The sequence below is a fragment of the Schistocerca serialis genome, chromosome 9 (genome assembly GCF_023864345.2).
Source record: "Schistocerca serialis cubense isolate TAMUIC-IGC-003099 chromosome 9, iqSchSeri2.2, whole genome shotgun sequence".
Taxonomy (NCBI): Eukaryota; Metazoa; Arthropoda; class Insecta; order Orthoptera; family Acrididae; genus Schistocerca; species Schistocerca serialis.
In genome coordinates, this window is record NC_064646.1 from 177,648,144 (window position 1) to 177,675,453 (window position 27,310).

Consider the following 27,310-nt stretch of genomic DNA (forward strand, 5'->3'; position numbering starts at 1 on the left):
TAGTATGTTTGCAGAATCATCATTTAAAGCTGGTTCTTGAAACTTTGTTAGTAGATTTTCTCAGTATAGTTTACGTCTATCTTCAAGAGTCTGCCAGTTCAGTTTCTTCAGCATCACTGTAACACTTTCCCATGGGTCAAACAAACCTGTGACCATTCATTCTACTCTTCTCTATATGTGTGCACTAATCACTGTTAGTCCTACTCAGTATGGGCCCCATGCACTTGACCAATATTCTAGAATCATTCACCAGAGTGATCTGTCAGCAATCTTCTTTGTAGATTGATTGCATTTTCCCAATATTCTCTCAATAAACCAAAGCCTACTACCTCATTTACCCACAACTGAGCCTATGTGATCATTCTATTTCATTTCAAGTCCTTACTAAGTGCTACAGGTAGGTATTTGTATGAGTTGGCCGATTCCAACAGTGACTTATTCATATTACAGTCATAGGATATTACATTTTTTCATTTTTTGAAATGCACAGTTTCACATTTCTGAACTTTTAAAGCAAGTTGCCAATCTGTGTACCACTTTGAAATTTTTCAAGATCTGACTGAATACTTATGCAGCCTTGTTTCAGATACTACTTCATTATAAATAACTGCATCATCTGCAAAAAGCCTGATCTTACTATTAATATTGACTGCAATGTCATTAATAAACAGTATGAACATCAAGGGTCCTGACACACTTCCCTGGGCCACACCCCAAGTTACTTCTATATCTGCTGATGACTTCCATCCAAGATAACATGATGTGTCCTCTCTACCTGCAAGTCTTCAACCCAGTCACGAATTTTACTTGATACTCCATATGATCGAACTTTTGACAATATGCACAGATGTGGTACAGAGTCAAATGCTTTTCGGAAATCAAGAAATACTGCATCTACCTGGATGGATGGAGAGTGCAGCTATTTATACAAACATCAAATATTCCAGATGCTGATATTTACACAAACATAGAATATTCCAGAATATATAGATATAAGACATTTTAAGAAACTTGCAGAAATCATAAATGTTACATGCACATTCCACAGCCTGTGGCAATATAACTGCAGCACCATGATGTGGCAAAAGCAGATAATGAACACTCTTTGTTAAGTTGTTTACAACATGTTTTGTTTGTATTTTCCTGTGAAAACTAAGTGTTGTTCCCTGAAATTACAGGTTGTTCGCACTCTGGCATCTAACATGTTAAAGCAGTTGTAACATTAAATACATAATATTTTCCTGCAATCACAACAAAAACATTGTTACATGACTGGCAATACAGTCAGCCTTTCTGCTTCCGTTAACATCCCTTGACCGTTAACGCAGGGCATTACCAACACACAGTTCAACGTTAGAGTGTGGACGGCCCCCATATAAAGTTTTACTAGAAGCTGAGATGGAAAATAAATTTCTGTATTTACTGTGGCAGTGTGGACAGTATTGATGTTAATATCCACCACATAGCTTCAATTTTTTGTTATCTGTAATTACTCTCAAACAATAAACAGTAATGTGTTCTATAATACCCACAAAAAAAAAAAAATGACATTGTCGTGGTCTTCAGTCTGAAGACTGGTCTGATGCAGCTCTCCATGCTAACCTTAGAGTACAGTTGCATGCCATCAGCAAAAATTAAAGCTGTATTTCCCCCCTTGCTTTCAGCCATTCATTCACAGTTAGAAGCCCAGCAAGGTCGTTTTGGTTGCTGTTACAAGGCCAGATCAGTCAATCATCCAGACATTTGCCCCTGCAACTTCTGAAAGTGCTGCTGCCCCTTTTCAGGAACCACACATTTATCCGGCCTCTCAACATGTGACCCTCCATTGTGGTTGCACCTATGATACAGCTATTTGTATCGCTGAGGCACACAAGCAACAGCAACCCCACTGACAGGATGGTCCGTGGTTCAAGGGGGGGGGGGGGGGATAAAAGATAAGGTTAACCAATTTTCTTTCTTCTCCTACTCTTCCGAGGTACTTCTTCATTTGTCATTCTGTTAGTCCATTTCACTTCAAGCACTCCTCCAAAATCACATTTCAAAACCATCCAAAAACTTTCTTTTTCCACCTTTTGGAATCATTTCACCCTTAGATATTCTCCTCACTTGCCCCACACAGATTCAATTTTTTATTACCAAAATTCATAAGTACCTACAAGATTTTATTTGATGTCTTTCCTTCCAATGATACTTTGACGAAATCTTCACATTTGCTGATTCTGATCACTTCTACCTGGTCTACATTCTTTCTCATTTCATACTCTTTTCCCACTTCTATGATCCTCCCCAGTATAAATCGAACTTCATTCTCTGATTCAGTCTGAACTGCTTTATCATCCACAAACCTAACTGTCTTTTATCATTTATCACTTTTTTTATCACTCCTGCAACATGAAAATCCAAAAACTTTCAAATTGACTGAACAGTGCAAGCACAAAAGGTTTAGTGCTTCAACTGTTAGTAGTTCACTGCTCATTCTAAATCTTGTCGCACACTTGAATTTAACAATATTTGGGGTGAGTTGTTGTGATTTTGGTGATCCAAATGTCAAGAAATTAGTTTAGTTTGTATAGGTTACAGTCTCTTGTCTATGCCATGCGGAAAAATATTTTGCATAAATTCTACAATGATGTCTGGTACAAAAACAAACAAAGTTACATACATTTTTAAGTGTCCTGTACAGAAACCTGCTGAAGCAACTTGTGGGTAAACCATGGTGCCAGTATCACCAGCTTGATTTGATCAATGATGTCATACCAAGTCCCTAGATGCAACACAAACATGATCTCAAGACGACGACCAACAACCTTTAGCGTTTCTGTAGTGTGAAAATATGCACATCACGTACAGGGTATTACAAGTTCTTAATAATAAATATTGAAGCTAACAGACTACCACAGGAAAGTGGTGCTTTAAGCAGGATCAAAATAAAATCCAACATAATGGCAAATCACATTAATATTAAAACATACGAAAGGCAATAAAGAATAAGACAAAACAACAGCTTCAAAAAAGTAAAAAAAAAGTAGAATAAAGGGAAGCAAATTGTAACTGGTATTGATAACATCATTTGAGCTCAACTTGAAACACCAACAGCACTACAAAAACATTAAAACATGTAGTACTAAACAAAGCCAAAACACGCAGCAAAAATTTGTAAAAACTAAAGAAAAGTGATTTGGACAATAGTTATTGACCTACACACCAACTCAGAAGACCAATCCCAATAAAAAAATCCTAAAACAAATTGCAATAAAATGGCCAATAGACATGTGACAGAAAGCAAAAAATCATGAACATTAACAAAACGCAGTATCGACAACATCAGTGAACCTCTCCACAGTGCCACAAAACCCAAAACTTGTTCATATAACTACCATCAAAAACCTAACCACACCAATGTAGGCAGAACAAACTTCACGATACCTATCACTTACAATCCAAGATAATTTCTAACAACATTCTCTCTCTCTCTCTCTCTCTCTCTCTCTCTCACACACACACACACACACACACACACACACACAACTGTACTAACCCCAATTTTGATTTCGATACATGAGACACACATAAACATGCATACCACACTTACTACAACAATAAAAAAATAAAACAATAAGTACAGTTATAATAGAGGGAAACATTCCACGTAGGAAATATATATCTAAAACCAAAGATGATGTGACTTACCAAATGAAAGTGCTTGCAGGTCGACAGACACACAAACAAACACAAACATACACACAAAATTCAAGCTTTCGCAATAAACTGTTGCCTCATCAGGAAAGAGGGAAGGAGAGGGAAAGACGAAAGGATGTGGGTTTTAAGGGAGAGGGTAAGGAGTCATTCCAATCCCGGGAGCGGAAAGACTTACATTAGGGGGAAAAAAGGACGGGTATACACTCGCACACACACACATATCCATCCACACATATACAGACACAAGCAGACATATTTAAATATGTCTGCTTGTGACTGTATATGTGTGGATGGATATGTGTGTGTGTGCGAGTGTATACCCGTCCTTTTTTCCCCCTAATGTAAGTCTTTCCGCTCCCGGGATTGGAATGACTCCTTACCCTCTCCCTTAAAACCCACATCCTTTCGTCTTTCCCTCTCCTTCCCTCTTTCCTGATGAGGCAACAGTTTATTGCGAAAGCTTGAATTTTGTGTGTATGTTTGTGTTTGTTTGTGTGTCTGTCGACCTGCCAGCACTTTCATTTGGTAAGTCACATCATCTTTGTTTTTAGATAAACAATAAGTACATACGTACCAACAGTCAGCCGACATAATTATAAACCTATCAATTTTGTGAGTGCAAAAGCAATGCCATATCAACAGATCAACGCAAGTGTCCGATTCCACCCATGTGTTATGACCCTGTGATGTAATGGTGGTTTGGTGTGTGACATCACTATGACATGGAGTTTGAGTTGATTGTGGTTGTAGATGTCATACTGCTGTATTTGATGGTGCCCTCTGGTGGTGGATGTGGATGTGCTGACTTTAATGTGTGGTTGATTTAATGGAGGGGGGGAAGAGACCAAACTGCAAGGTCATTGGTCCCTTGTTTCGGAGAGCAGATGACTGTGGCTGGTCGACCACGAGAATAAAAAGGAAAAGCTACCCACTCTGTGACACATTAAAACATTCCGCCTAAAATCATTAGAGTGGAGAACATAAATGGACAAGTACATGTGCGAAAACTTATATAGAAAGATAAAACCCACCGTCATGTATAAAACGTAAAACTAAATTACCTGATGAGGTGTTGTCAGCTAAAATTAATGGCAATGAGCCCGGTAACTGAAGAGTCCATCGCAGGGCAGCAAAGGACAGCTCACCAAGATATGGGCCACTTTCAGCATGGCGCCGCACCGACACTGATGTGGGTCATCACGGCGCAGCAGGTAGCTGTGAGTCACCCAAGCGTGGCCAATGCAGAGCTGACAGAGAACCACAGAGTCCCTGCGAGAGGCTCGCGTGGAGGTCTTCCACACATTCGTAGTCTCCTTAATGGCATGCAGTTTGTTGTGCGTACTGTGGTTATGCTATTCTGTCTACCAAAGCCGCGAAACCTTGCGGTGTAGTACTGAACACAGGTCAGCTGCAGAGAAGCCAATCTCTATAAGTGGTTTCCATTTATCCTGTTTGGCCAGCCTGTCCGCAAGTTCGCTGCCTGGGATTCCGACATGACCTGGGGTCCAGACAAACAACACTGAATGAGTGGACATTTCCAGGGCATAGATGGACTCCTGGATGGTCGCTACCAAAGGATGACGAGGGTAGTACTGGTCAATAGCTTGTAGGCTGCTCAAGGAGTCAGTATACAGGAGAAACGACTCCCCAGGGCATGAATGGATGAGCTCAAGAGCACGAGATATAGCTGCCAGCTTGGCAGTGAAAACACTGCAGCCATCAGGCAAGGAATGCTGTTCAATATGTCCTCCATGGACATACGCGAAGCCGACATGATCATCAGCCATCGAGCCGTCAATGTAAACTACTTCGTGCCCTTGGTGCATGGCAAGAATGAAAAGGAATTGGTAATGGAGAGCTGCGGCATTAACTGGGTCCTTAGGGCCATGTGTAAGGTCCAGGCAAAGCCTCGGCCTAGATGTACACCGTGGAGGTGTACGTGAAATGACCTCAAGTATAGGTGGTAAAGGCAACAACTCCAGTTCGGAAAGAAGGGATCAGACACAAACTGCAATTGGAAGCCCTGAACTGGGCTGCCGATGCGGGAGATGAAATGCCATGGGTGGGAAAAGGAGATGGAAATTCGGATGCGCAGGAGAACTACGAACATGTGCAATGTAACTGGCCAGTATTTGTGCATGCCTAACCTGCAATAGAGGGACTCTGGCCTCCACCAGGACGCTGGTTACCGGACTCATCCTAAAAGCTCCTGTTGCTAGGGGAACACCACAATGGTGCACTGGGTTGACTAAACGCAATGCAGAGGGCGCCAATGAACCATAAACCAGACTCCCACAGTCAAGGTGGGATTGAACATGGGTTCTATAGAACTGCAGCAACGTAGAGTGATCTGCACCCCAGTTGGTGTTGCTCAGGCAGCGGAGAAAATAGAGAGTGGGCCTCAGAGACCCCACATGTATTATGTGGCAAGGATATGATGTGTCATACACTCTTTGTAAATCAAAAAAGATGGCAACCAGGTATTGATGTCTGGAAAAGGGTGTTCGTATGGCAGACTTGAGGGACACAAGATTATCAGTGGTAGAGAGACCCTGGCAGAAGCTGCCCTGGCATGGAGCCAGTAGGCAATGTGACTCCAGGACCCAACCCAACACCATATGTTCCAGCAGCTTACAAAGAACATTGGTAAGGCTGATGGACCGATAGCTATCCACATCAAGCAGGTTTTTACCGTGTTTGAGCACCAGAATGATGGTGCTCTCCTACCATTGCGGTGGAAAGACGCCATCGCACCAGATCTGGTTGGAGATGGCGAGGAGATGTTTAATCATTTGTCTGTGGACCCGATCTGGCCCAGAAGCAGTGTCGGGGCAATGTGCAAGGGCACTGAAGAGCTCCCACTCTGTAAATGGGGCGTTATAGGATTTACTGTGGCGTGTAGTGAATGAGAGGACTTTTCCTTCCAGCCACCGTTTGTGAGTGTGAAAGGCTGTGGAGTAATTCTCTGATGCAGAGGCTCGAGCACAGAACTCAGCAAAGTGCTCAGCAATCGTTATAGCATCGGTAGATAACACGCCATTTATGTTAACACTGGGAACATGTGTTGGGGTCTGGTGTCCAAAAACATGTTTGGTCCTTGCCCAGACTTGGGAAGGTGACATATGGCACCCAATGGTAAACATGTATCTCTCCCAACTCTCCCGCTTCCATCATCTGATATGTAGGCGAACGCAGGCACAGAGCCATTTAAAGGCTATGAGGTGCTCCAGGGAAGGGTGCTGCTTATGCTGCTGTACAGCTCATCAACGCTCCTTAATTGCTTCAGTGACTTTTGGCGACCACCAAGGGACTACCTTTCACCGGGTGCACCCTAAAGAGCGAGAGATCATGTTTTCTGCCACAGAAAGGATTGTTGTGGACACCTGCTCAACCATCACATCAATTTTCCCGTGTGGAGGAGATTCAATGGTGACATCAAAGGTGGAAGTTTCCCAGTCCGCCTTGTTTAAAGCTCATCAGGGCAGGCGTCTGTGGGCCTGACGCCGGGACAGTGACAGGAAAATGGGGAAGTGATCACTACCACACATGTCGTCATTTGCTCTCCAGTGGATGATGGGGGAAGTCCTGGACTGCAAATTGATAAATCAATGGCCGAGTAACTACCATGAGCCACACTGAAATGTGTGGCGGCCCCAGTCTTTAAGAGGCAGAGGACGAACTGACACAGTAAAGTTTCGACATCTCTGCCTCAGCCAGTAAGCACAGTGCCACCCCACAATGGATTATGGGCTTTAAAATCTCCTAAAAGTAGGAAACGTTTAGGGAGTTGATCAATCAGTGCAGCTAATACATTCAGGGGTACTGCACCATCTGGAGGAAGATATACATTGCAGACTGTTATTTCCTGCATTGTCCTTATTCTGACAGCCACAGCTTCCAAGGGGTTTGAAGGGGCACAGTTTCACTACAGACTGAGCTTAGGGCATAAACGCAAACTCCACCTGACACTCAATTATAGTCACTACAGTTCCTGTAATATCACTTACAGCCGCAAAGGGCAGTGGTCCACATTGCTGGGAACCAGGTTTCCTGGAGAGCAATGCAGATAACAGGTGTAAAGCTTAACAATTGCCATAGCTCAGCCAGGTGGTGGAAAAAACTGCCTCAATCCCATTGGAGGATGACGTCATCGTGAGACTGGAAAGGCATGGAACATTTAATGAGGCAGTTTACGCCTCAGGATAACCTGCTGCCACAGACTTATTGCCTGAGCAGTCTATATCCATTGCGTCCGAGGGTCTGGCGATATCTCGGTCCTCAGCGGATGCCAGAATCTCCACCTCATCTGTAGACACAGAGCTTGTATGTGGTGGTGGTGTGGGCACCACTGCAATTTCCTTGGTCTTGAGGATCTTCTTTTTGGATTTCTCTCACTGCTCCTTGGGTTTCCCTGGCTGGGAGGACTTCACTCATTCAGTCTCCGGAACTGAGGATGAACGTGAAACCCTATGACCAGCTGCTTTTGGGCTCTTCAGCCACTGGCGGGTGTCATCTCTCCCATTAGCAGAAATCTGGGAAGGGAGTGATCCAAGGGACCCCTTCCTGGCAAGAGGAGCCGAAGAAGACTTAAACTGCTCCGGGCGCGCAGAAGTGAGGACTGAGGGCTGGGGGGGGAGGGGGGGGGGGGGGCCACAGAGGGTTAATGTGTGGTATACGGTTCATTTGAATTTTGGTTGTCATCATGCTAACGTGGTTTTGAGTTTAAGTAGTTAGTGTGGTAATGTAGATTGTGGAAGTGTTTTCACCGAGTTATTAAGGGTTTTTTTGTGTGTTTGGCATTTTTGTTAAGCTTGATCAGTATGGTGTTTTTCAATTGCGTTTTTGTTAGGTATGGGTATGACAGTGAAGTTCACGAGTATATCATTGTGGGTGTGCTGAGATGGGTGATGTTATGATGTCTGTAAAACAGTTCTTGGAGATGTTTGGTCTTACTGCTGAACATGCTGGGTATCACGTTTGTGGCAACAAACATGAGGTTGACAAGAGTTATGGCAGCTCGGTCCAGGGACATGTATATGTGGTGTAGTTGGCACGATAATATCTGGCAACAAGATGTGGTACCCGGTTTGAGAAATGTGGGTTGGCCATGAGGGAGATTGCCTTGTTCACTTATTTTTGTTATTGGTCCCTTTTATCAAGAGGGTTGTTTGGAGTATGTGAAGTAAATGGGGAAGTTGGGTGGGCCAGGGGTGATTGTTGAAATTGATGAAACACAGTTTGGTAAGAGGAAGTACAGGAGGGGCAGTTCTCGGGTTAGTTTGTGAGGTTGTTATTTCAGAGGGAGAAGGGGGGGTTGGAGCTGATTGCATTTTTAGGGTTTTGCAGGGTCATAGTAAGAGGGAACTAGCAGGTCTGATTGAGGAACATAGTGAGGAGGGTAGTACTATAATTTTTGATGCGTTCTTGTCTTGTAGGAAGAGGGATTATAATAATTTAGCAGTTATTCACAGTACTGAGTTTAATGATTATGAAACTAGGGCTTTTACTAACACTGTAGAGTGATTTTGGGAGGCAATTAAATCAGTTATAGAGAAGGGGAAGAAGTGCTCTTCCAACCTGCACTCTCATTTACATGAGCACTGCCAACAGAAGAGCATCCCAGAGCATTTTTGTATTTTTTGAGGGCTGTGGGCAGGATGCATAGGTCGAGGGTGGTGAGCTGAGGGTTGTGTGTGTGTGTGTGTGTGTGTGTGTGTGTGTGTGTGTGTGTGTGAGAGAGAGACTGGGGGCTTTTGCAGGTAAATAATTTTTGTTTTGGTTTTATTTTATAGCAACAGTGATGTTTTGTGTGTTGTTCATTTATGAGTGAATATGGGGTATTAGAGTGTTTGAGTTGTTGGGGATTTTAGTTTCACTTTTTGGAGTTGTCTGTGTTGGTTTTTTGGTATCGACAGCTGCAGTTGAGCTACCTAAGTAAAGGGAAATGTTCAATTCCTGCAGTTTTGTTGGTGTTGTCACGGGTTGTAATTTAAATTTTTTTATATTATTTGTTTTGGGATTGTGCAGTGTTTTTTTATTTTATGTATTGTTCTATAGTTAGCTTGTCCCCGCCCTAAAACCCAATTTTCTGTGGTTGGCCCATTAGTTTCGTTTTATTTTTGGTGTGAGAAGATAGTGTGTCATTTTTATTTTTGTTTGGGTTTGCTGTCGTGCGTATATAGTGATATCATAGGTCAAAGTAGACAGATGGAATCAGATGCTTCTGTAATGGCAACATCAATACAACCTCTCAAATAGCAAGCCTAGGCTTCTCAAACCAGGAATCCCTCTAGATAGAATGTCATATGTTGTCCTGTCGACTAGCTACATATACTACTCCCCAAGTCAGAGATGCAGCGACTTTGGTTGGTCTCATACCTTCTTCACAAACTTAACACCAATTAAACTGAATACCTACAGGAAATCAGTTATGCTCAACACATCATCCACCATTGTGAAATGCAGGGATCTACTTATGAACGCCAATGCTACATCTCTAACTAACATAAAACAAAACAAAACATTAAATCTCCAACCATAAACAACACACTGAACTAATAATTCAAAACCCAAAAAACTAATCTATTGCACAGGCTTTCCAACATTAAAATAACCCACTAATAAACCAGGATTGAGAAAAACCCAGTAAAAAAGTTCCTTTTTATTGCTTTTTGCATTTTTCTTTATTAACAACTAAGAAGTTCAATTTAAATTCCTATGATTAATTTATACAAGACAAACCCATTTATACAACTATTTCATTAGTGCCTCATTTCTTGCCCTGCCAGCGAAGCATCCACTGAGCGAACCTCCTTCACCCATAGGCTTGTTTGGTCAAAACTAAGAAATAATTTAAAAAGGAGATGATCCAAGAATTAGTAGCTACCTACAAATATTTGTATTTAAACTATATTGTACTTACAATTTTACATAAGTTTGTTTTCTGGATGTGTAAATGTTATATAACTGCTTTTCTAGTATCAAAAAACAAATTACTGTAATAGTAAATAGCTGCATTAGTTTAATAAGACGGCTCTTTTTGTGTAAGGCTAACTACGTAACATTCTGTATGTTGTTTAATTAACAGATGGGTTTTATTGTTTTGTTTTCTTTTAATGTTCGTGTGTTTTTTTTTTTAAGGGGGGAGGGGGGTGTTGCTCTCAGGTTAAATTATAACCACCAGGTAACAAATTGCCGCAAACTCTCCCAACATTATTTTCACCACAACTGTAGTCAAGAGTCTAATATCACTAACAAGATTTACAAACAATTTAGAAACACAAACAAACCACACTAAAGTGTACCATTTCATACCCCAGCACATCCTCTGCAAACAATACAAAAGTAAATAAGCCACACCACCACTACGTCAAACAACACCACACAGTTGTGTCACGGATCAAAGCAGACAAGTGATACTGAATGCCTGAACTGACCCCAACTTGGAATACTAACTGAAAACAACTTAATCATAAAGCTATGATTAAGTACAATTGCAATTTACAACTAGTCATAAATATAACATCAGGAATGACATTACATTGGTCTACTATTTAACCTGACATACAGAATCGGTAAAATGAAAATATTCAATCACTTTCATACTGACCTTAAGTGATTTTAAGTAATAAGAATTCTAAGGAAACTTAAAACACTTTTAGGGCCTACTTGATTCGAGATCCCCCCCTCTCCCTCTCTCTTTCTCTCTCTCTCATCCCCTCTTTTTTTTTTAAGGTAGTGCTTCAGTCAGTATATGCCCTTCACAAGATCTTTATATTATTTTAAAAAGGACATTTTTACTATTGGCTACATTTCAGTTATTTTATAACTAATACATTAATGGAAGTTGTGATGTACAATGAAGGAATTAATAAAAATGTACCGAGTCTCTCGGGTGAACAGGCTACTAGGGTAAGAAGAAGACTTAGCTGCATGTATTATCATGTAGAAACACACAATGATACAGGAATGATATCTGCACAGGGCCTATTTGGTCCTGAAACTCTTACCTTCTTGTCAGTTGATTTCAGTTTTTTTTCCTCTGCTTTCTTTTCCTCCATTTTATCGTATATCTCATCGTACTGATAAACTGTAGGATCCACGGCCAATGCTCTTTCCATTTCAATTTTCGTTTGTTTCTTCTGTAAACTCTTCTGAGAATCTCGCTGTTAACAGTAAAATTACATGGAACGTATATTTAATTTATGATTCGGAAATAACAGCGACAAGGGATGCGAATGTGTATAAAATCGTATTCTCGCCCTCATATGTATGCTATCTTGTTACCTTCAAGGCTCGTTTTACCCAGTCACCTCCTTCATCTCCAGAATCACTATTGTCATTAAATACCGAGAGTCGAGGTTGTAATCCAGACTGACCTGGCTTTTTTGGAACTATTAGGCCATACCTGTCAATTACAGAGCGTGTTATATTACTTACAATGACAACTGTACAAGGTATTTATTTTGAATGGCACTCTTCAAGTTCACTATTTGTTTCTGTTTACAGATATGGTGAAGAACGTACAATCCTAACTAAATTATAATTACAACTACATGACACAAGTTGCTATTTTTTAAAACTTACTGTTTGTTATTAGTTGCTGACATACTGAAACTTATAGCACACTTCCTCTGTCACTAACGATTGGGTCTTTGTACGTAACAAAACACGGTGGTCAACAACAGACTCGTACAGTGCTCAATAATACACATTGATCAAAGAGAAAAAAAAAATAATAATAATAATTCCATTCCAGAGATCAATGTGCAAGCAAAGATGAGCTCACTGCAGATCTCTTGTCTGGGAATCTGCACAGAAATTGTGGTTCTGTCATGGAATAGCCCTTTGCTGCTGAGTGCTGTGTAATGAATGCCTTCGGATGCTTTTCTTCGCGAAATGCAACACAAAAAATAAAATAAAATCCTAACCATTCGATATTATTGGTTACCATGTAATCGAAGCAAAGAATATACACCTACCATGTGACGTCACTGTATCTTGAGCGGACGAATTGTGGTTAAGCGAGTTGGAGAAGCGTAATATTTGTGTTTTGGACGAATAAAAGGGCGTATTATGTCTTCGAAATATGAAGGTACATTAAATATAAATTCCTTACGTAATTGTTGTTAACCGGTGCGCAAGAATCTCTGTTTATTTTGAAGGACTATTCTCTTGGCGGTGTTAAAAATGGTTCCTATGCGCGCTGTGCGTCGCTAGGACTCCATTTTGCCAGTTTCGTTCCAAATATGATTTTTATTTTGTTTTGAAAACATATTATCGACATGGGCAAGCTGCTGTCATGTAAAGTAAAAGTTACTTTACAATCTGTGCAAGCCGCTAGTGTTAGGTTTAACTGAGAATTGCGGGAATAGCATATAAATTTTCACAAAATGGGTAGGAGGTTGGTTTTTGTTGTGTATTTGGATTTCATTGAACTATTTTGATTAGGAGGTAGTTATTTACATATATCCCGTATTCAGCAGAAGTGAAGAACCAATCACTGAAATTGCTTATGTGGTGAATGTCAAGCTGTGGGTGTTGCCTGCTGTAGCTTCTTATGTGATGTGCGTTATTATTGCAATGCATTAAATGTTTTAAGGGCATTGTGCCCAGAAATCAATAGGACACATTAACCAGAACCTGAAATTCACCTGTGTTTGTTGTACACACAATTTGTCAGTTCTTATATCCATCCCCGGATGAGCAGATTTTCTATTATATCCAGTCTGTGTGTTACACCTTGGCCAGCCTACTTTTAATGGAATGGTGTGGATTATTCTACAGCCACATATTTAGAGATATGTGGATCAGTGTAGAGGGTTTATAGGCCTTTAACTGGCCAGATGTGAGAGACTATTATGCCCGAAGTCTGCGGACAATACGCACTGGATGTACTCTGTATTGACGTAATGAAGAATATGACAACTACCATTCAATCTTTTACTAATGACACTATCGACAAAGCACTACATAACCACTGTCAGCTATGACAACACACAGTTGTTCACATTTTGAATTGTATTGAATTGAATTTTATTTGATCCTGTAAGATTACATTTAAGACAGTAAATGTACGTGTAATATAGGACATGCCAAAGTAGTATCGTTCATTATCACTTATATTTCTATCCCTATAGCTTACATTTTTACGTTAATTGATAATGAATAACAATATATACAAATTTAATGGTGTAAGTATTCTGCAAACCTTTAAAACTCTTTTTCACTGAGATAGTCTTTAAGTTTCTTTGGAAAGTCATTGTCAAGTACACTATCTTGCAGGTTTTTAGGCAGACTTCTTAGTAGTCTGATACCAGAGTACTGGGGTCCTTTTTCTAGCATTGCCAGTCGGTTGGGTGTGCTCCGTACTTCTTGAGCTGTAACATTTGCAAATATGTATGCTCTTCTCTCAAGCTGTTCCATATTTTGGTCACTATTTAGTGTTGTTATCAGCATACAGTATTTCCTTTTCTTCCTTCTCAACACCTATATCATTAACAAACAATGGCCCCATTACCGAACCCTGGGGCACTCCATATTTGATAGGTTTGGTTTCTGATTGGTATGAGCTTCCTAATGATACATACTGCTTGCGGTTCCACAAGTATGATTTTATCCATTCACCTGGTTGCCTAATTTTTGTATCATCATTTCATGGTCAGTGGTGTCAAATGCTTTTGAAAGATACAGAAACATTACAGAGAAAACTTTTTTTTCATCTAAAAACTTTAAAATGTATTCTGTTAGACTGGCAGTTGCTGATTCTGTAGATTTACCCTTTCTGTAACAGTGTTGTGAGGGTATGAAAATGTTATGTTTGTCCAAATAATTAACTAATCTGGTATACATAAGTATCTCTAGGATTTTCGAGAAAACTGATATAAGTGAAACTGGTCTGAAGTTGTTGGGGTCATCCTTATCCCCTTTGTTGTACACTGGCACCACCTTTGTTATCTTCAGTTTTTCTGGAAAAATTCCATCTCTGAAACAACAGTTTGCTGTGTTCAGCAGTGGTGTTATTATCTGATCACTTAGGCCTACCAGTTTTATTACATGATTTGATATTTCATCCCCACCAGCTGATTTCTTGGACTTCAGTTTCTGTATAGTTTCCCGTAGTTCATCTTCCGTGACTGGTCTTAAGAACATAGTAATGCATGACCTTTATGGTACCTTAACGCTCTTCTGTTTTTGACTATTTCTTTCCAATTTTAAGTTTTCTACTACACTGATATAGTTATTATTCTGTATGTTTGCTATTTCCATACCATCTGTGACCACTGTGTTGTCTGTTTTAATTGACCTAATACCTTCTTTGGAAATACGGAAGCGTCCGATCCCGCCTGTCTGCATTGACCTATGACGTCACAAATATGGGGGAAACGACCATAAACCACGATTCCAATATGGCGCATATAAAGTCGATACATACACATTATGAGCACGAAAATACATTGAAAAACAAACGCACACACTTTCAACAAAAAGCGTAATGACACTAATGGGACAAGCGCGGGAAATAGGGTGTTTTTGGGTGGGGGCAAACTAAATATAAACAAATTTAGACACCCAACCCCTTACAAACCACACAAAGTGATGAAAAAACCAACTTCACAAAACTCCACAAATACCACTAAACACAATATCATCTGGAACTGGACACTTCCCTTGACCTATATAGCTCAACAGCAGCTCCCGATCCCATAAATTAGGATCAAATACTTCCCTTGGCCTATATAGCTCAAAAACATCTCTCGATATCAGTATCAACATACACAGCCACACATTGGGATCGAACATTGCCCTTGACCTGCGCACTGTTAATTTTATCCGTCATATCCATTCGTGAACATAAACAACAACAGATTAATTTTACTAAAATTACAGCACGATGTACAGCGAACAACACTAAATTAACCTTCACACAAAATCATTAACTCACTGAAATGAATTACACTACAAACACAGCCGACACTCGAACAATTCTGGATAATGAGTAAAAGCAAACTGAGCCCATTACACCACACAAATGAAAACCCTGAACATACCACCAGAGAGCACAACAAACCACAACACGACGACATCTACAAACACGCCACACTCACAAACCTAACTCCGCGCCATCATGACGTCACACACGACAACACCCTTACGTCACGGGTCAAAGCAGACGCGTGGGATCGGACACTTCTGTCGATCCCCTTCTTCTTTGTTTGATCCATCTTTGTCCTTTCTTTCAGCATTAATTGCATTCTAAGCTGCCTTTGCCTTGTTTTTTGAGTTCGTTGTGGCGGTGTCAATTCCTCTTGCTTTTGTTTCTCTTATTGTTTTTCTATTATTCTTTTTTAACATTTTATAGTTTTCAGCTTCACCCATCCGTCTCAGATCCTGCAGCTTCCTTCGCTTTTCTAGTATTTCACTGGTAATCCACTGTGTTTGATCTTGCAGCCTTTCTTGTCTCTTTACTTTGGGAAATGCTACGTTAAAATGGTATTTCATTGTTGAAATAAATGCATCATATTTGTCATTTACACTCTGGGTCTGTAGGGTTTCATTCCAGGTTTCCTTACTTAACATTGTTCTAAAGATGTTGATATTTTGTTCACTGATGATCCTAATTTTTTTGGTTGTTCATTTTGGTTCCGATACTGTATCATTACTTCTGCAAAAGCTGATTAGTTGTCCATGATGATACGATATTTCTGTCTGAACTACATGTGACTCATGGTTACACATATGAGTAATTATGTTGTCAATAACTGTCCCACTTTGTGAAGTCGCTCTTGTTGGTGCAGTTATTGCTACTTTCATGTTATACTGTATTAACAATTCTTCAAAATCCTGTCTTATTTTTGTGTCTTTTTCCCATGTCAGTGTTGGAGTCTCCACATATAATAAGGATTTTCTTCATATTCATTCTCAATAAGCTAGAATTCCCCCCTCCCCCCCCCCCCCCCCCCCAGAAAGAATCTAATATTGTCACATGGTGATCTGTACACACTAAAATCCTGTCACTGTACGAGTAACTTCAAAGTCTTTTTATCTAGCTACGGGCAATGTAGCAGCTTCACTGTTTACATTCTTTAGGAAAGTACCTGTTTTAATATTACACACACACACACACACACACACACACACACACACACACACACACACACACACTTACCACCACCACCCTTTACATCTGCAGAAGTAACTAGCTAGTTTGTAGTCCTTTATTGCAACCTTACCTATTTTACTTTCAGTTAGTCCATGTTCATTGATGCATAATATGTCTGGTCTTACTTCACTCAGGAGTACTTCTGCTTCAAATTTTTTGTTACCAAAGTATTGAGTATTTTGATGAATTACTTTTATTTAATTTTTCTTTTGTTGGTTTACATGTTGTGAGCATTTGATACACAGTATACCCTTCATCACATGCTTTTCACAATCTGTCCATGAAGAACTGTTCATTTTTTACCTTTTTAACGAGAGAGAAGTGTCACTACACTTTCCTATCGGTGCCATCTTGATCAAATAGCTTAAATATGAAACTATTAAGATCCTCTTATTGTTAAAGAAATTTTGGACAGAAATGTACTTCGTCTTTGCTTCATGAAATGCGTAAAGCCCGTAAATGGCACACTGCAGTGGAAAAATAATTTAAAATGGGAACATTAATATTATTACAGAATACACTGTAAAAAAAATTATATTGCCATGACACATTCATTGGGTTTGCCAAGTTACAACTAAGCTATTCGACCTTCATGTGACTTACCTAGACTTCGGGTTCCACTACAGATCAATCTATTGCGACTGAAGCCACTTGTCCAAGCAGAACTGCAGTATCACAAACTTCACTACACTCCGCTGTAAAAGCCTACAGCATGGCCATTTGTGTACTTATTCTGTGCATCTCGTGCAGCAGTTCTGTCGGCTCTTGCGGTAAGGTGTAATGGGAAGGAAAAAGAATGTGTCAACTGCTCGATCTATGCAGCCAGTGAGACAGCAGTGGACACACAACGGCTTTCAAAGACATACTACCTACAAAATTGTAACACATTCAGAAGAAACCGGCAAATATTTGACATTAAAGATTATTGGCAATGGCGAAAACAACAACTACTGTTGATCTCAGAATCTGTTCTTTTATTACATATTACATTTCAATATACATAACAGCTGACATTGTTCCAAACTGTTACATAGTGAATAATATTGGTTGGTGTAGAGCATACAGGTTAGACTCCTGTACCCTGTACACCTGCCAAAGTTGTTTAATCGTGATACCTTTGGACAAATTTCACCTGTTGTTTTATGCACTGCAGATGACTGTCATAGTTGAAATCTAGATCTGCTGTAATAAAACAATGGATGTTGCAATCAATTGCTGCTGTTTTCCTGATTGTCTATGTTCAGTCCCTGCACACAATTTGATTAATAAAGAATATTAATTTAATTGAAGTGATGCTGTCAGATCCCAACCAAACCAGTATAAAAACAAATATGACAATAAAGATTATTCATGTATTTTTTGCAAGTAAAACTATCATATCCCAACCTAACCTAGGCCTTGGGTTCAGTTAAGTTCAGCCGGTCATCGCAACCAGGTATTTTAGTTTTCACATCATTGGCTTCGCCAACTCATGACCAAACTGTCACATTCCAATCCAATCCAACCTTAACCTTGGGCTAAGCCACAGATTAATATATCACCATAACCAGTTTTTTTTTTTACGTTCATTGACTTTGTTAACTCATAACCAAACTGTCATGTTCCACCCTAACCACAATCTCTTAATTTGTGACATATTTGGAGAAAAATGGTCAAATGTTCATGATAACAGCGAAGAAGAGATTGGTTTCTATTTTGGTGGTAGACACTTTCTCGCCTGTCATTGAGTACGCAAAGCTGATGAATTGTCAGCCTGTGAGCAGTAGAGAAGCACGGCCTTGGCTGCCACAGGCCCTGTTCTAGACTTAAGCCCCCCCTGCTGTGTGGTATCAGGTTATTCATCCAAGTATAATAATGGCAGGCATAATATATCAGTGTAATTTCAGTAACAGTCTACAATGAGAATTGAATTTGAAGAGGCTCAAAAGTTTTCATTCAAACATTTGACTTTCATACCCACATCCATTGTTACTGAGATGTGAAGTTGTTCATATAGAACAAAACCAAATATACTATAGAGACCAGTTGTCAGTCATCTGTATCTGCTATTGCATAAGCTTGTTCTTAAAACAAAGATTGTGCTTGTATTTTAGTCGTACTGCTGTGTGGAACCACTCATCAGAACATGCGCAGTATCACTTAGAATGATGCAAATAGTACTACCATTTATCCACGGAGCGGTAGAAAGTGGTTTTGCTGCACAATTCTTCTGAGCACATTGACCTGAACCCCATCTAAAAATTTTGGCATCAGCTATCCTTATGTTATCTGTGAGAACAATTTGTAATGAAAATCCAGCACATTCATTCCTTTTAAAATGTGTCAGGGTGCAGATAACCTCGCTGTTCAGTGCCCATATGGTCAAAAAACCTTGCACAAAAATCGAGTCACAGTTCATCAAGCTTGAAGAACAACATACACAAATTCTGCATTACAGTAATCTGAATATAGTGCGAAGTCTTCTTGATATTATTACTTGCTGTTTGAGGAACGGCTATGTTGTCATATATCATTCTTTTTTTTTTTTTTTTTTTAAAGGCTGTATTCTTTCTTAAATTTAAGAAGAAAATTTTCAGAGGCAAAGGCATGCATGATTATAATAGTTTGTGACAAAATAAAAGCACTTATTGCTGCTGCTACAAACAGTTTGTGAAAGTTTCTTCCATTATTCTGTCTGCTTTGTGAAGGAGTAAAGGGGGGAAAATATCGTGCAGTCTATTTGCATTGTCAAATTAATTTTATTCTGTATTCTTTGCCAAGAATTTAAATAATTTTAGAACATCTAACAACAGTGTCTTGCTCATGGAAGCTGTGTGATCTGAAGTCCAACATTGTCACTAGAAGATAAACAATTGTACAGTATGTGCTGTGACTAATGAAGATGAATTTTAGAGACTGGTATGGAGTGTTGTTCTTCTTTTAACAGTTTCACAGTCACAGATACAACCTTCAGAGGTATGGTTAATTGAAACATCTCTCATATTGATGGTTGTAGCATAGCACAGTGGTGATTTTTCATTCATATTTTATTTCTGATTTCTACTTGTCATTTTTTGAGGCTTTGGCATCTCCCCTCCCCCCATTTCACGTAGAACCGATGGTTTTTATTAAATGTTCTCATCTTTTTTTCGTATCTATTTTACAAACATCTTGTTGCTCAAACTTATTCTCACAGATTTTCTTTTATCATACAAGAAGTAAAGCCTTGGAGATGGTTCATATTTGAATTGTGTCTTGTTGAAATAATGATGAATAAGAGATAAAGATTACTGTTAAATGTTAAAATTACAATTACGGACAATGCTGTTACTTAAATGTTTCATGTAGCAGTGTTGCAAGCTCTTGCTATAAAGTGTGTTGGGAAAGCAAGGGAGTTTTGAGTAACCAGTGAGGAAATAATAAATGGACAACGCATTTGGTTGCAGTGAATTCTTATAATCTCTCATGTCCTGATTGAAATTTAGGAAATCGGTGACATGTGACAGTTATTTCAGGATGGTTATACATCTGCTGTGATGGTTACCATCAACTTAACCACTACCTCAGGTTGTGAATTGAATTTGAAAACTCTGTGGTAGGCAACCTGCAGAAATTAGCGTGTTAACTTTGGTGGCAACAGCTTAAACTGAGGTATTGTCTCTTAATGTATTCCCAGTCTTGCTGAGTACTATATATTTCAAAAAATGATAGACGATGTGGAATAAACTGCAAACACCATTGAAAGGAATAGTGGTGTTATTTGCATGCTTGAGCAGATCAGTGTCACAGTACTCGCTACGAGGAGTGACTGGATTGAAACTGCATGTGTCAACTACTGCTTGCAAGGGAGGGATGAGAGAGCAACAGACAGGCAGTGTCTTTAACAGCAACGAGTTGAAGGTAGTGTCCTAAATCACGATGTGATGATAACCATGAGATAACGGTGTATTTGGTAAAAAAAGGTGGTCGCAATCCTGCAAGTTTGCAAGGTATTTGTCATAACAATAAAAATAAATATGTGAAACACAGTATATAGCTGAAATCCTTACTTGGAACTGTTTATTTACTGCTGCTGAGCTGTATCTCACAATATAACATTTGGTGCTTCTCCATCTCATGAAATGGGTTAATGAAACCTTCGAACATTGGCATTGTCCCAAAATGTAATGATAATGTGTTGTGTGGCATATTATGTGCACAAACAGAGAGAGACCAGATCATTGAAAAATGAACATGAATATGAAATCTTAATTGTCTGAAAGTACTGTACTATAGCACGATGCCTGGGTTAGGATGAAAGGTGACGATTTGGTTTTGAGTTGGTAAAACTGTAGATTGAAAGTTTCAGTTCATTCCATCAGATTGTCACTTACTGACTGAATTTAGAAATATATCATCAGTTATCAAAACATCCTTGAAAAAAAAACATCTATATCAATACTCTGCAAATCACAGTGAAGTGAAGTGCAGGGCAGAGGGTATGTACCATTTATTAGGATTTCAGGTCAACCAAAGCGTCCGATTCCACCAGTCGGCTTTGACCCATGGCATACGGCTGTTGTGTTGTGTGACGTCACGATGGCACGGAGTTTAGTTTGTGAGAGTGGCATGTTTGTAGGTGTCATTTTGATGTGATCGGTGGTGCTCTCTGGTGGTGTGTTTACGTGGTGTGTGATGGGTGATGTTTTTGGTTTAGTTTGCTTGTATGGCATGTTCATAGGTGGCATATTTTTGCAGTCGGTGGTTCTCTCTAGTGGTGTGTTTATTATTAGCGTGTTATGTGGCGTATGGGATTCACTCGTGTGCTAGCATTGTACGTGACTGTGCTTTCAGCAGAATATTTTTCAGTGAGTTAACGATTTTGGTTTTGTTATGTCAACGTTATTGTAGTTTTTTTGCTGTTTGTCGTGAGTGAATTTTGGTTAATCTCTTTGTTCATGTCTTTGGTAGGTATAAATATGACTGACAAGGCCAACAGTTTTCGGTTGTCAGCGATGATGGGAGACAGTGCGTTGTCTCTAATAAAATTTCTTCAGCTATTCGGCCTGTTGGCTGAAGTCATGAAGTGTTCAGTGTGTCATGAAGAAATGAGGCTTGCTAACGTTCTGGCGGCTCGGATTAGGAACGGCTATATGTAGAGATGTCGTAAGGATAACATGTCAAGGGAAGCGTTCAATTCCAATTTTGATTTTGTAGGTGTTTTCTTTTGTGGTAGGTTTTAGTGCGGTGGTGGTGAAAGTTTTGAGACTTATAGTGTGGCATCGGTAGACCTATATAGGTCAAGGGATGTGTTCTATTCCAATTTTGTTGGTTTGTTGTGCTTTTTGAAGTAGTGATGATTGTGGACGTGGTTTTAGTTTTGGGTTTCATGATTTGGTATCTGTAGTTGCTGTTGACCTATATAGTTCAGGGGAAGTGTTCGATTCAAATTTTGTTGGTTTGTTGTGCTTTTTGAAGCAGTGGTGATTGTGGATGTGGTTGTAGTTTTGGATTTCATGATTTGGTATCAGTAGTTACTGTTGATGTATGTAGGTCAATGGAAGTGTTTGATTCCAGTTTTGTTGGTTTGTTGTGCTTTTTGAAGTAGTTATGATTGTAGACGTAGTTGTAGTTTTGGGTTTCTTGATATGGTATCGGTAGTTTCTGTTGATCTATATAGGTCAAGGGAAGTGTTCGATTCCAGTGGATTGTATTTAATTGATTTTGGGAAGGTTCTGGTTGTTTTATTTTATCGTTTTTATCATTTGGTTTAGTGGCGTGTGTTTATTTTTAGTTTGTCCCTACCCAAAAACCCCCAATTTCTCCTGTTTGTCCCATTAGTTTCATTATATTTTTGGAGGAATATGTGGTTGATGATTTTTCGATCCATTTTTGTGTTTGTTGTCTTGTTTACGTAATGACGTCACAATTGCGATATGGGAGTTGTTGTGAGTGGTTGTTTCCGCCATATTGGTGACGTCATTGGTCAAAGCAGACGGGTGGAATCGGACGTTTCTGTTAACCCAGAATTTCTTCCTGTTCCATTCATGTATGGAGCACTCGATGAATGATTATTTGAATGCCTTTGTGTGTGCAGTAATTATTCTAATCTTATTCACACGATCCCTATGTGACTGATAACTAGAGGATTGTAGTATATTCCCGAAGTCACCATTTGAATGTTTGTTAATAGAATTTCTCGGGATAGTTTATGTCTATCTTCAGTGTCTTCCAATACGAATCTGTGAGTACCTCTGTGACACTCTTCCATGGATTAAACAAACCAGTGACTATTTGTGCTGCCCTTCTCTGCGTGTTAGTACCCCTAATTAGTCCTATTTGGTACGGATCCCACGCACTTGAGCAGTATTCTAGAATGGGTCATGCAAATGATTTGTAAGCAATCTCCTTTGTAGACTGATTGCACTTCCCCAGTATTCTATCAATAAACCAAAGTCTACCACCTGCTTTATCCAAGACTGAGCCAGTTTGATCATTCCATTTCATATACCCACAGAGTGTTACACTCGGGTATTAGTATAAGCTAGCCAATTCCAACCATGATTTATTGATATTGTAGTCATAGGATACCATGCATTTCATTTTGTGACATGCACAGTTTTACAATTGTGATCATTTAAAGCAAGTTGCCAATCTCTGCATCACTTCGAAATCTTATCAAGATTTGACTGAATACTTATGCACCTTGTTTCAGATAGTACTTAATTATAGATAACTGCATCATCTGCAGAAAGCCTGATGTTAGTGTTGTATGAGGATTGTAATGGGGCAGTGCTCCTGGGGAAAAGGGAATTAAGGGGAAAGCATTAAGGCCATCTTACACTACCTACTCTGTGATGAGTAATTGAATGGTTTCAATCATATGTGGTCTAAAGCTGCTTCTTGCAGGTCATTGGCCATCTGAAACTATCTTTCCATTTATTATACAAAGCAGATGCATTGACAATCTATGTACCATAGAGGAAGAGCATGTTGTGCTGTCATTGGTTACCTGTGCGTTCCATTGGCTATGTGCACCATGGTTGCCCCTATTCATAACTGTAACTGAAAGAGTCTGAAGAGCTATAAAATATGTTTATCATTGCAGTACATAGGGTAACTGGACTACGGAGCCACTAGGGAGATAATAACAAATACAGTTGCACAATGTACTCGTGTAAACCAGATATGTATTGTCAGAGGGGTTTGTTTAACATGCGAAAGGTAGCTATGCCAAAAGTCTTGTTTCACAAATGAATGTTGCGATTAAGATAGTTCATGTCCCAACCCTTATAGATTTATACTTTTGACATGGGAATCGGGTAATCAATTTTATATTCAGTCGTCTATTTCAAAGAGCCCTTAAGACGTTTTTTTTTTTTTTTAATTGACATCTAAATATTTCTTTTCCTATAGTTTTATGACAACACACATTTTAATTTTTGTACTTTAGCAGAATGAAATCTGATGATGAAAGATTATAACAGAATTTACCTGTAATTATTTTTATCATCAATGTAGTTTCTGTATCTCTGTAATACCTTGATGCCTTTAGTGTACTATTTGGGTATATCCAATACAGTGTGATGATTATAGATTTTTCTGTAACACAGGTGAGTACATAATAAAAATTAAGTAATTTGATGCAAAATTGCAATAAAAAAACAGATATGAGCGACATGTGTATGAAATATAGTAACTATCAGTTACGGCAAGAAAGTGTTTGAATGTATCAAATTTCTCAACTATAGTCAGGTAGAAATTACAGATAGAATGTATAGTACTTTCTGGGTTCAAAACTTAGTCAATCTTCTGTGATAGCTTTTGTGCCTATTTCTGAAGTAGTTTCTGACAAATGCGCACTGTGCCTAGGTTAATAGAAATATTGCTTTTGCAGATCTACCATATATCAGTATCAAACAACAGGATTATTGAAATTGCCCATCTGTATATAAATAAGATAGAGTGGATGTAAATGTAATTTGACTGGTGCAGTGACATATTATGCAAGAAAATTCTCTCTCTTATTGGGAGTGCGCATTTACAACTCAGAAAAATGTTTTTGAATTTTGTGAAAAAATCTAGTACAGATTTATTAATAAAATGTATAAAGAAAGGACATCATACAAAAAATTAAGATTTGGAAACACTTCTGTATGCCAAATTGGTACAAATTGATGTACAAGAACAGAGATAAAGCTTTCAGAACCAAGAGCTAATGAATCCTGGAAAAAAAAGGAAATTGCCAGTGGAACTGAAACTGCCACATAATGAGGTGCCTTGGTTACCTGGAACTGAAATGATGTTTGCAATTTTATGGCAAGATCTAGATTATAATAATTTTGAACATAAAAATTATTCATCTACCAAAGATTGAGTTACCTATGTGACATTTTTCTTGTAAATGGCTCAGTTTTGAAAATGTCAATTTAGAACTATTGTAGAATCTTAGTGCTAGTTGTTATAAATACTATTACTATTAATTATTATTATTATTTATTTTTTAATGACTTTATAGTTTCAGGCCAGACAATTCTCCTTTTGCAGCAGCTGTCCTGACATAATGTAGACTGATCTAGTTTTTATGCTCTGTTAAAATAAATGCTATTAGGGTTTCTCATGGAACAGGAACCATTGGAGTTCAGTCCATATCACGGATATGCAAACACAATAAATGTCAAACAATGAAACACTTCTATGTACAGTCCACCAATGGTTCTGTGGTACTGAGAAAATTGATGAAGCTTGTACAAAAATAGACTTCACAGTTTTTCTTCACTCCTCACCACCCTCCCCCTTCTGAAAAAAAAATAAATAAAAGAAAATAACAATGAAAGGTACTTTAAAATTTTTATATCAGATATCTACGGTAAGACCAAGATAAATCAGAAGTTGTTTGCCGTGTTTCTTGTAAATATTTTTGGAGATTACTTATGGAACAAAATTCTGACCTTTCTCAGCATGACTCTACTTCTTCAACATGCAATACAACTATCAGTCAGTGGATATAATGGTTCCAATTGTCAGGGTCTAAATATTGAGACAAGTCATATTAGCACCAATTTCACCACTTTTTAATGTTTGGTCTGGTGCCAGGCACTAAAGCGCGTGCCTGGAAACCGAAAGTTTGTGGAATTGAATTGCAGTCACACCATAGATTTTTTCAGTCTATGTTTAACCTAGCCTTCACCTCTCAGTGATGTGAATATTCCCCAGGAAATACATCTGGTTCAGATCCCACCTTCAACTTTAAAAACTCCTTTCTGTTACCCAGTAGGGTTTCTGGGGTAGGTTTGTGGCACAAGTTGCCGAAGTAGTGTCCAAGAAAGACGTTGAGCTATACTAAATTCTTTTTAACACTTTTAAATTAAAGAAAATAATGTATGATTGAGGTTGCTTCACACAATAAACGCTTCAGATTAGAATTATAGTTCAAGAAAGTACTCGGCATCGTGTTCCCTTTTGGAAACTTTAATAAAAACAAATATAACATAATGTACTCGAACAGAACAAAATCTTCAATAGAGATTCACTGTTGTATCAGATGAAAAGACAGTACAGTCATTAGTGTTATTCAAATTCATTTATCTGATTTTTCAAAGTTGTGCAAGGTGGAGTGGTCATATCAGTTCAGTTGTTACAAATGCCGAGGCATTGCATAGTTGGAGAAATACGAAACTGTGTAACTTTCATGTAAAATATGTGACTTTCACAGTACTTGTGAAGCTCAACCTAAGGAAAGCTGCAGTGAGTGAGGAAACTAAATAAGCAACCTGCTTCTAGCAAAAATGTGTAATTGTATAATTTATAGTACTTGCAGAAACTTATATATATTAGCTGAATATAAACGAAAAGGACAGTACAGAGGGGGAGAGAGTGCAACAAACAGCAGAAAAAAAATCATTGAAAGCATTCCATCTACACTCCATCTCAAAGCTGTGATATAGTAAGAGGTAACACTGATGTATATTTTTGAGAGTCTGTGAAGAAGATTTCTACAATCACGTAAAAGCAGTTTTACATGTACATCTATACTCTTCAAATCACCGTGAAGCGTTTGGCAGAGAATACATCCCAGTGTACCAGTTATTAGGATTTCTTCCCATTCCATTCATGTATGGAGTGTGGTAAGAAAGATCGTTTGAATGTCTCTGTGCATGCAGTAATCATTGTAATCTTATCCTCACGATCTCTAGGTGAGCGATGCATAGGGGGTTGTAGCATATTCCTAGAGTCGTCATTTAAAGCCATTTCTTGAAACTTTGTTAATAGACTTTCTCAGGATAGCTTACATCTATCTTAAAGAGTGTTCCAATTCAGTTTCTTCATTATCTCTGCTCCCACGTATGAAACAAACCTGTGACTATTTGTGCCAGCCTTCTCTGTATATGCTCAATACCCCTGTAAGTCCTATTTGGTACAGATCCCGTACACTTGAGCAATATTCTAGAACCTGTCACACTAGTGATTTGCAAGCAGTCTTCTTTGTAG

The 27,310-nt window shown here is 38.9% G+C and overlaps 2 protein-coding genes across 7 annotated transcripts in view; one reads left to right on the plus strand and one right to left on the minus strand.

Annotated features, from left to right (window-relative positions):
* The window catches only part of LOC126418496 (nuclear speckle splicing regulatory protein 1), a 59,884-nt gene extending 47,443 nt beyond the window's left edge, over window positions 1-12,441 (minus strand). The window contains exons 1-3 of the mRNA XM_050085281.1: window positions 12,286-12,441; window positions 11,986-12,106; window positions 11,709-11,864 (exon numbers count right to left, since the gene is read on the minus strand). Of these exons, the coding sequence (XP_049941238.1) occupies window positions 11,709-11,864; window positions 11,986-12,106; window positions 12,286-12,308 (300 nt within the window). The 5' untranslated portion in view covers window positions 12,309-12,441. The remainder of the gene's footprint in view (window positions 1-11,708; window positions 11,865-11,985; window positions 12,107-12,285) is intronic.
* A 235-nt stretch (window positions 12,442-12,676) lies between these two features.
* Window positions 12,677-27,310, plus strand: part of LOC126418493 (RNA-binding protein 5-like) — a 122,102-nt gene continuing 107,468 nt past the window's right edge. For 4 of the 6 annotated variants that reach the window (XM_050085271.1, XM_050085274.1, XM_050085273.1 and 1 more), the window contains exon 1: window positions 12,677-12,793. The gene's annotated coding sequence lies outside the window, so the exon portion shown is untranslated. The remainder of the gene's footprint in view (window positions 12,794-27,310) is intronic. The other 2 variants (XM_050085272.1, XM_050085276.1) reach the window with 2 other exon arrangements.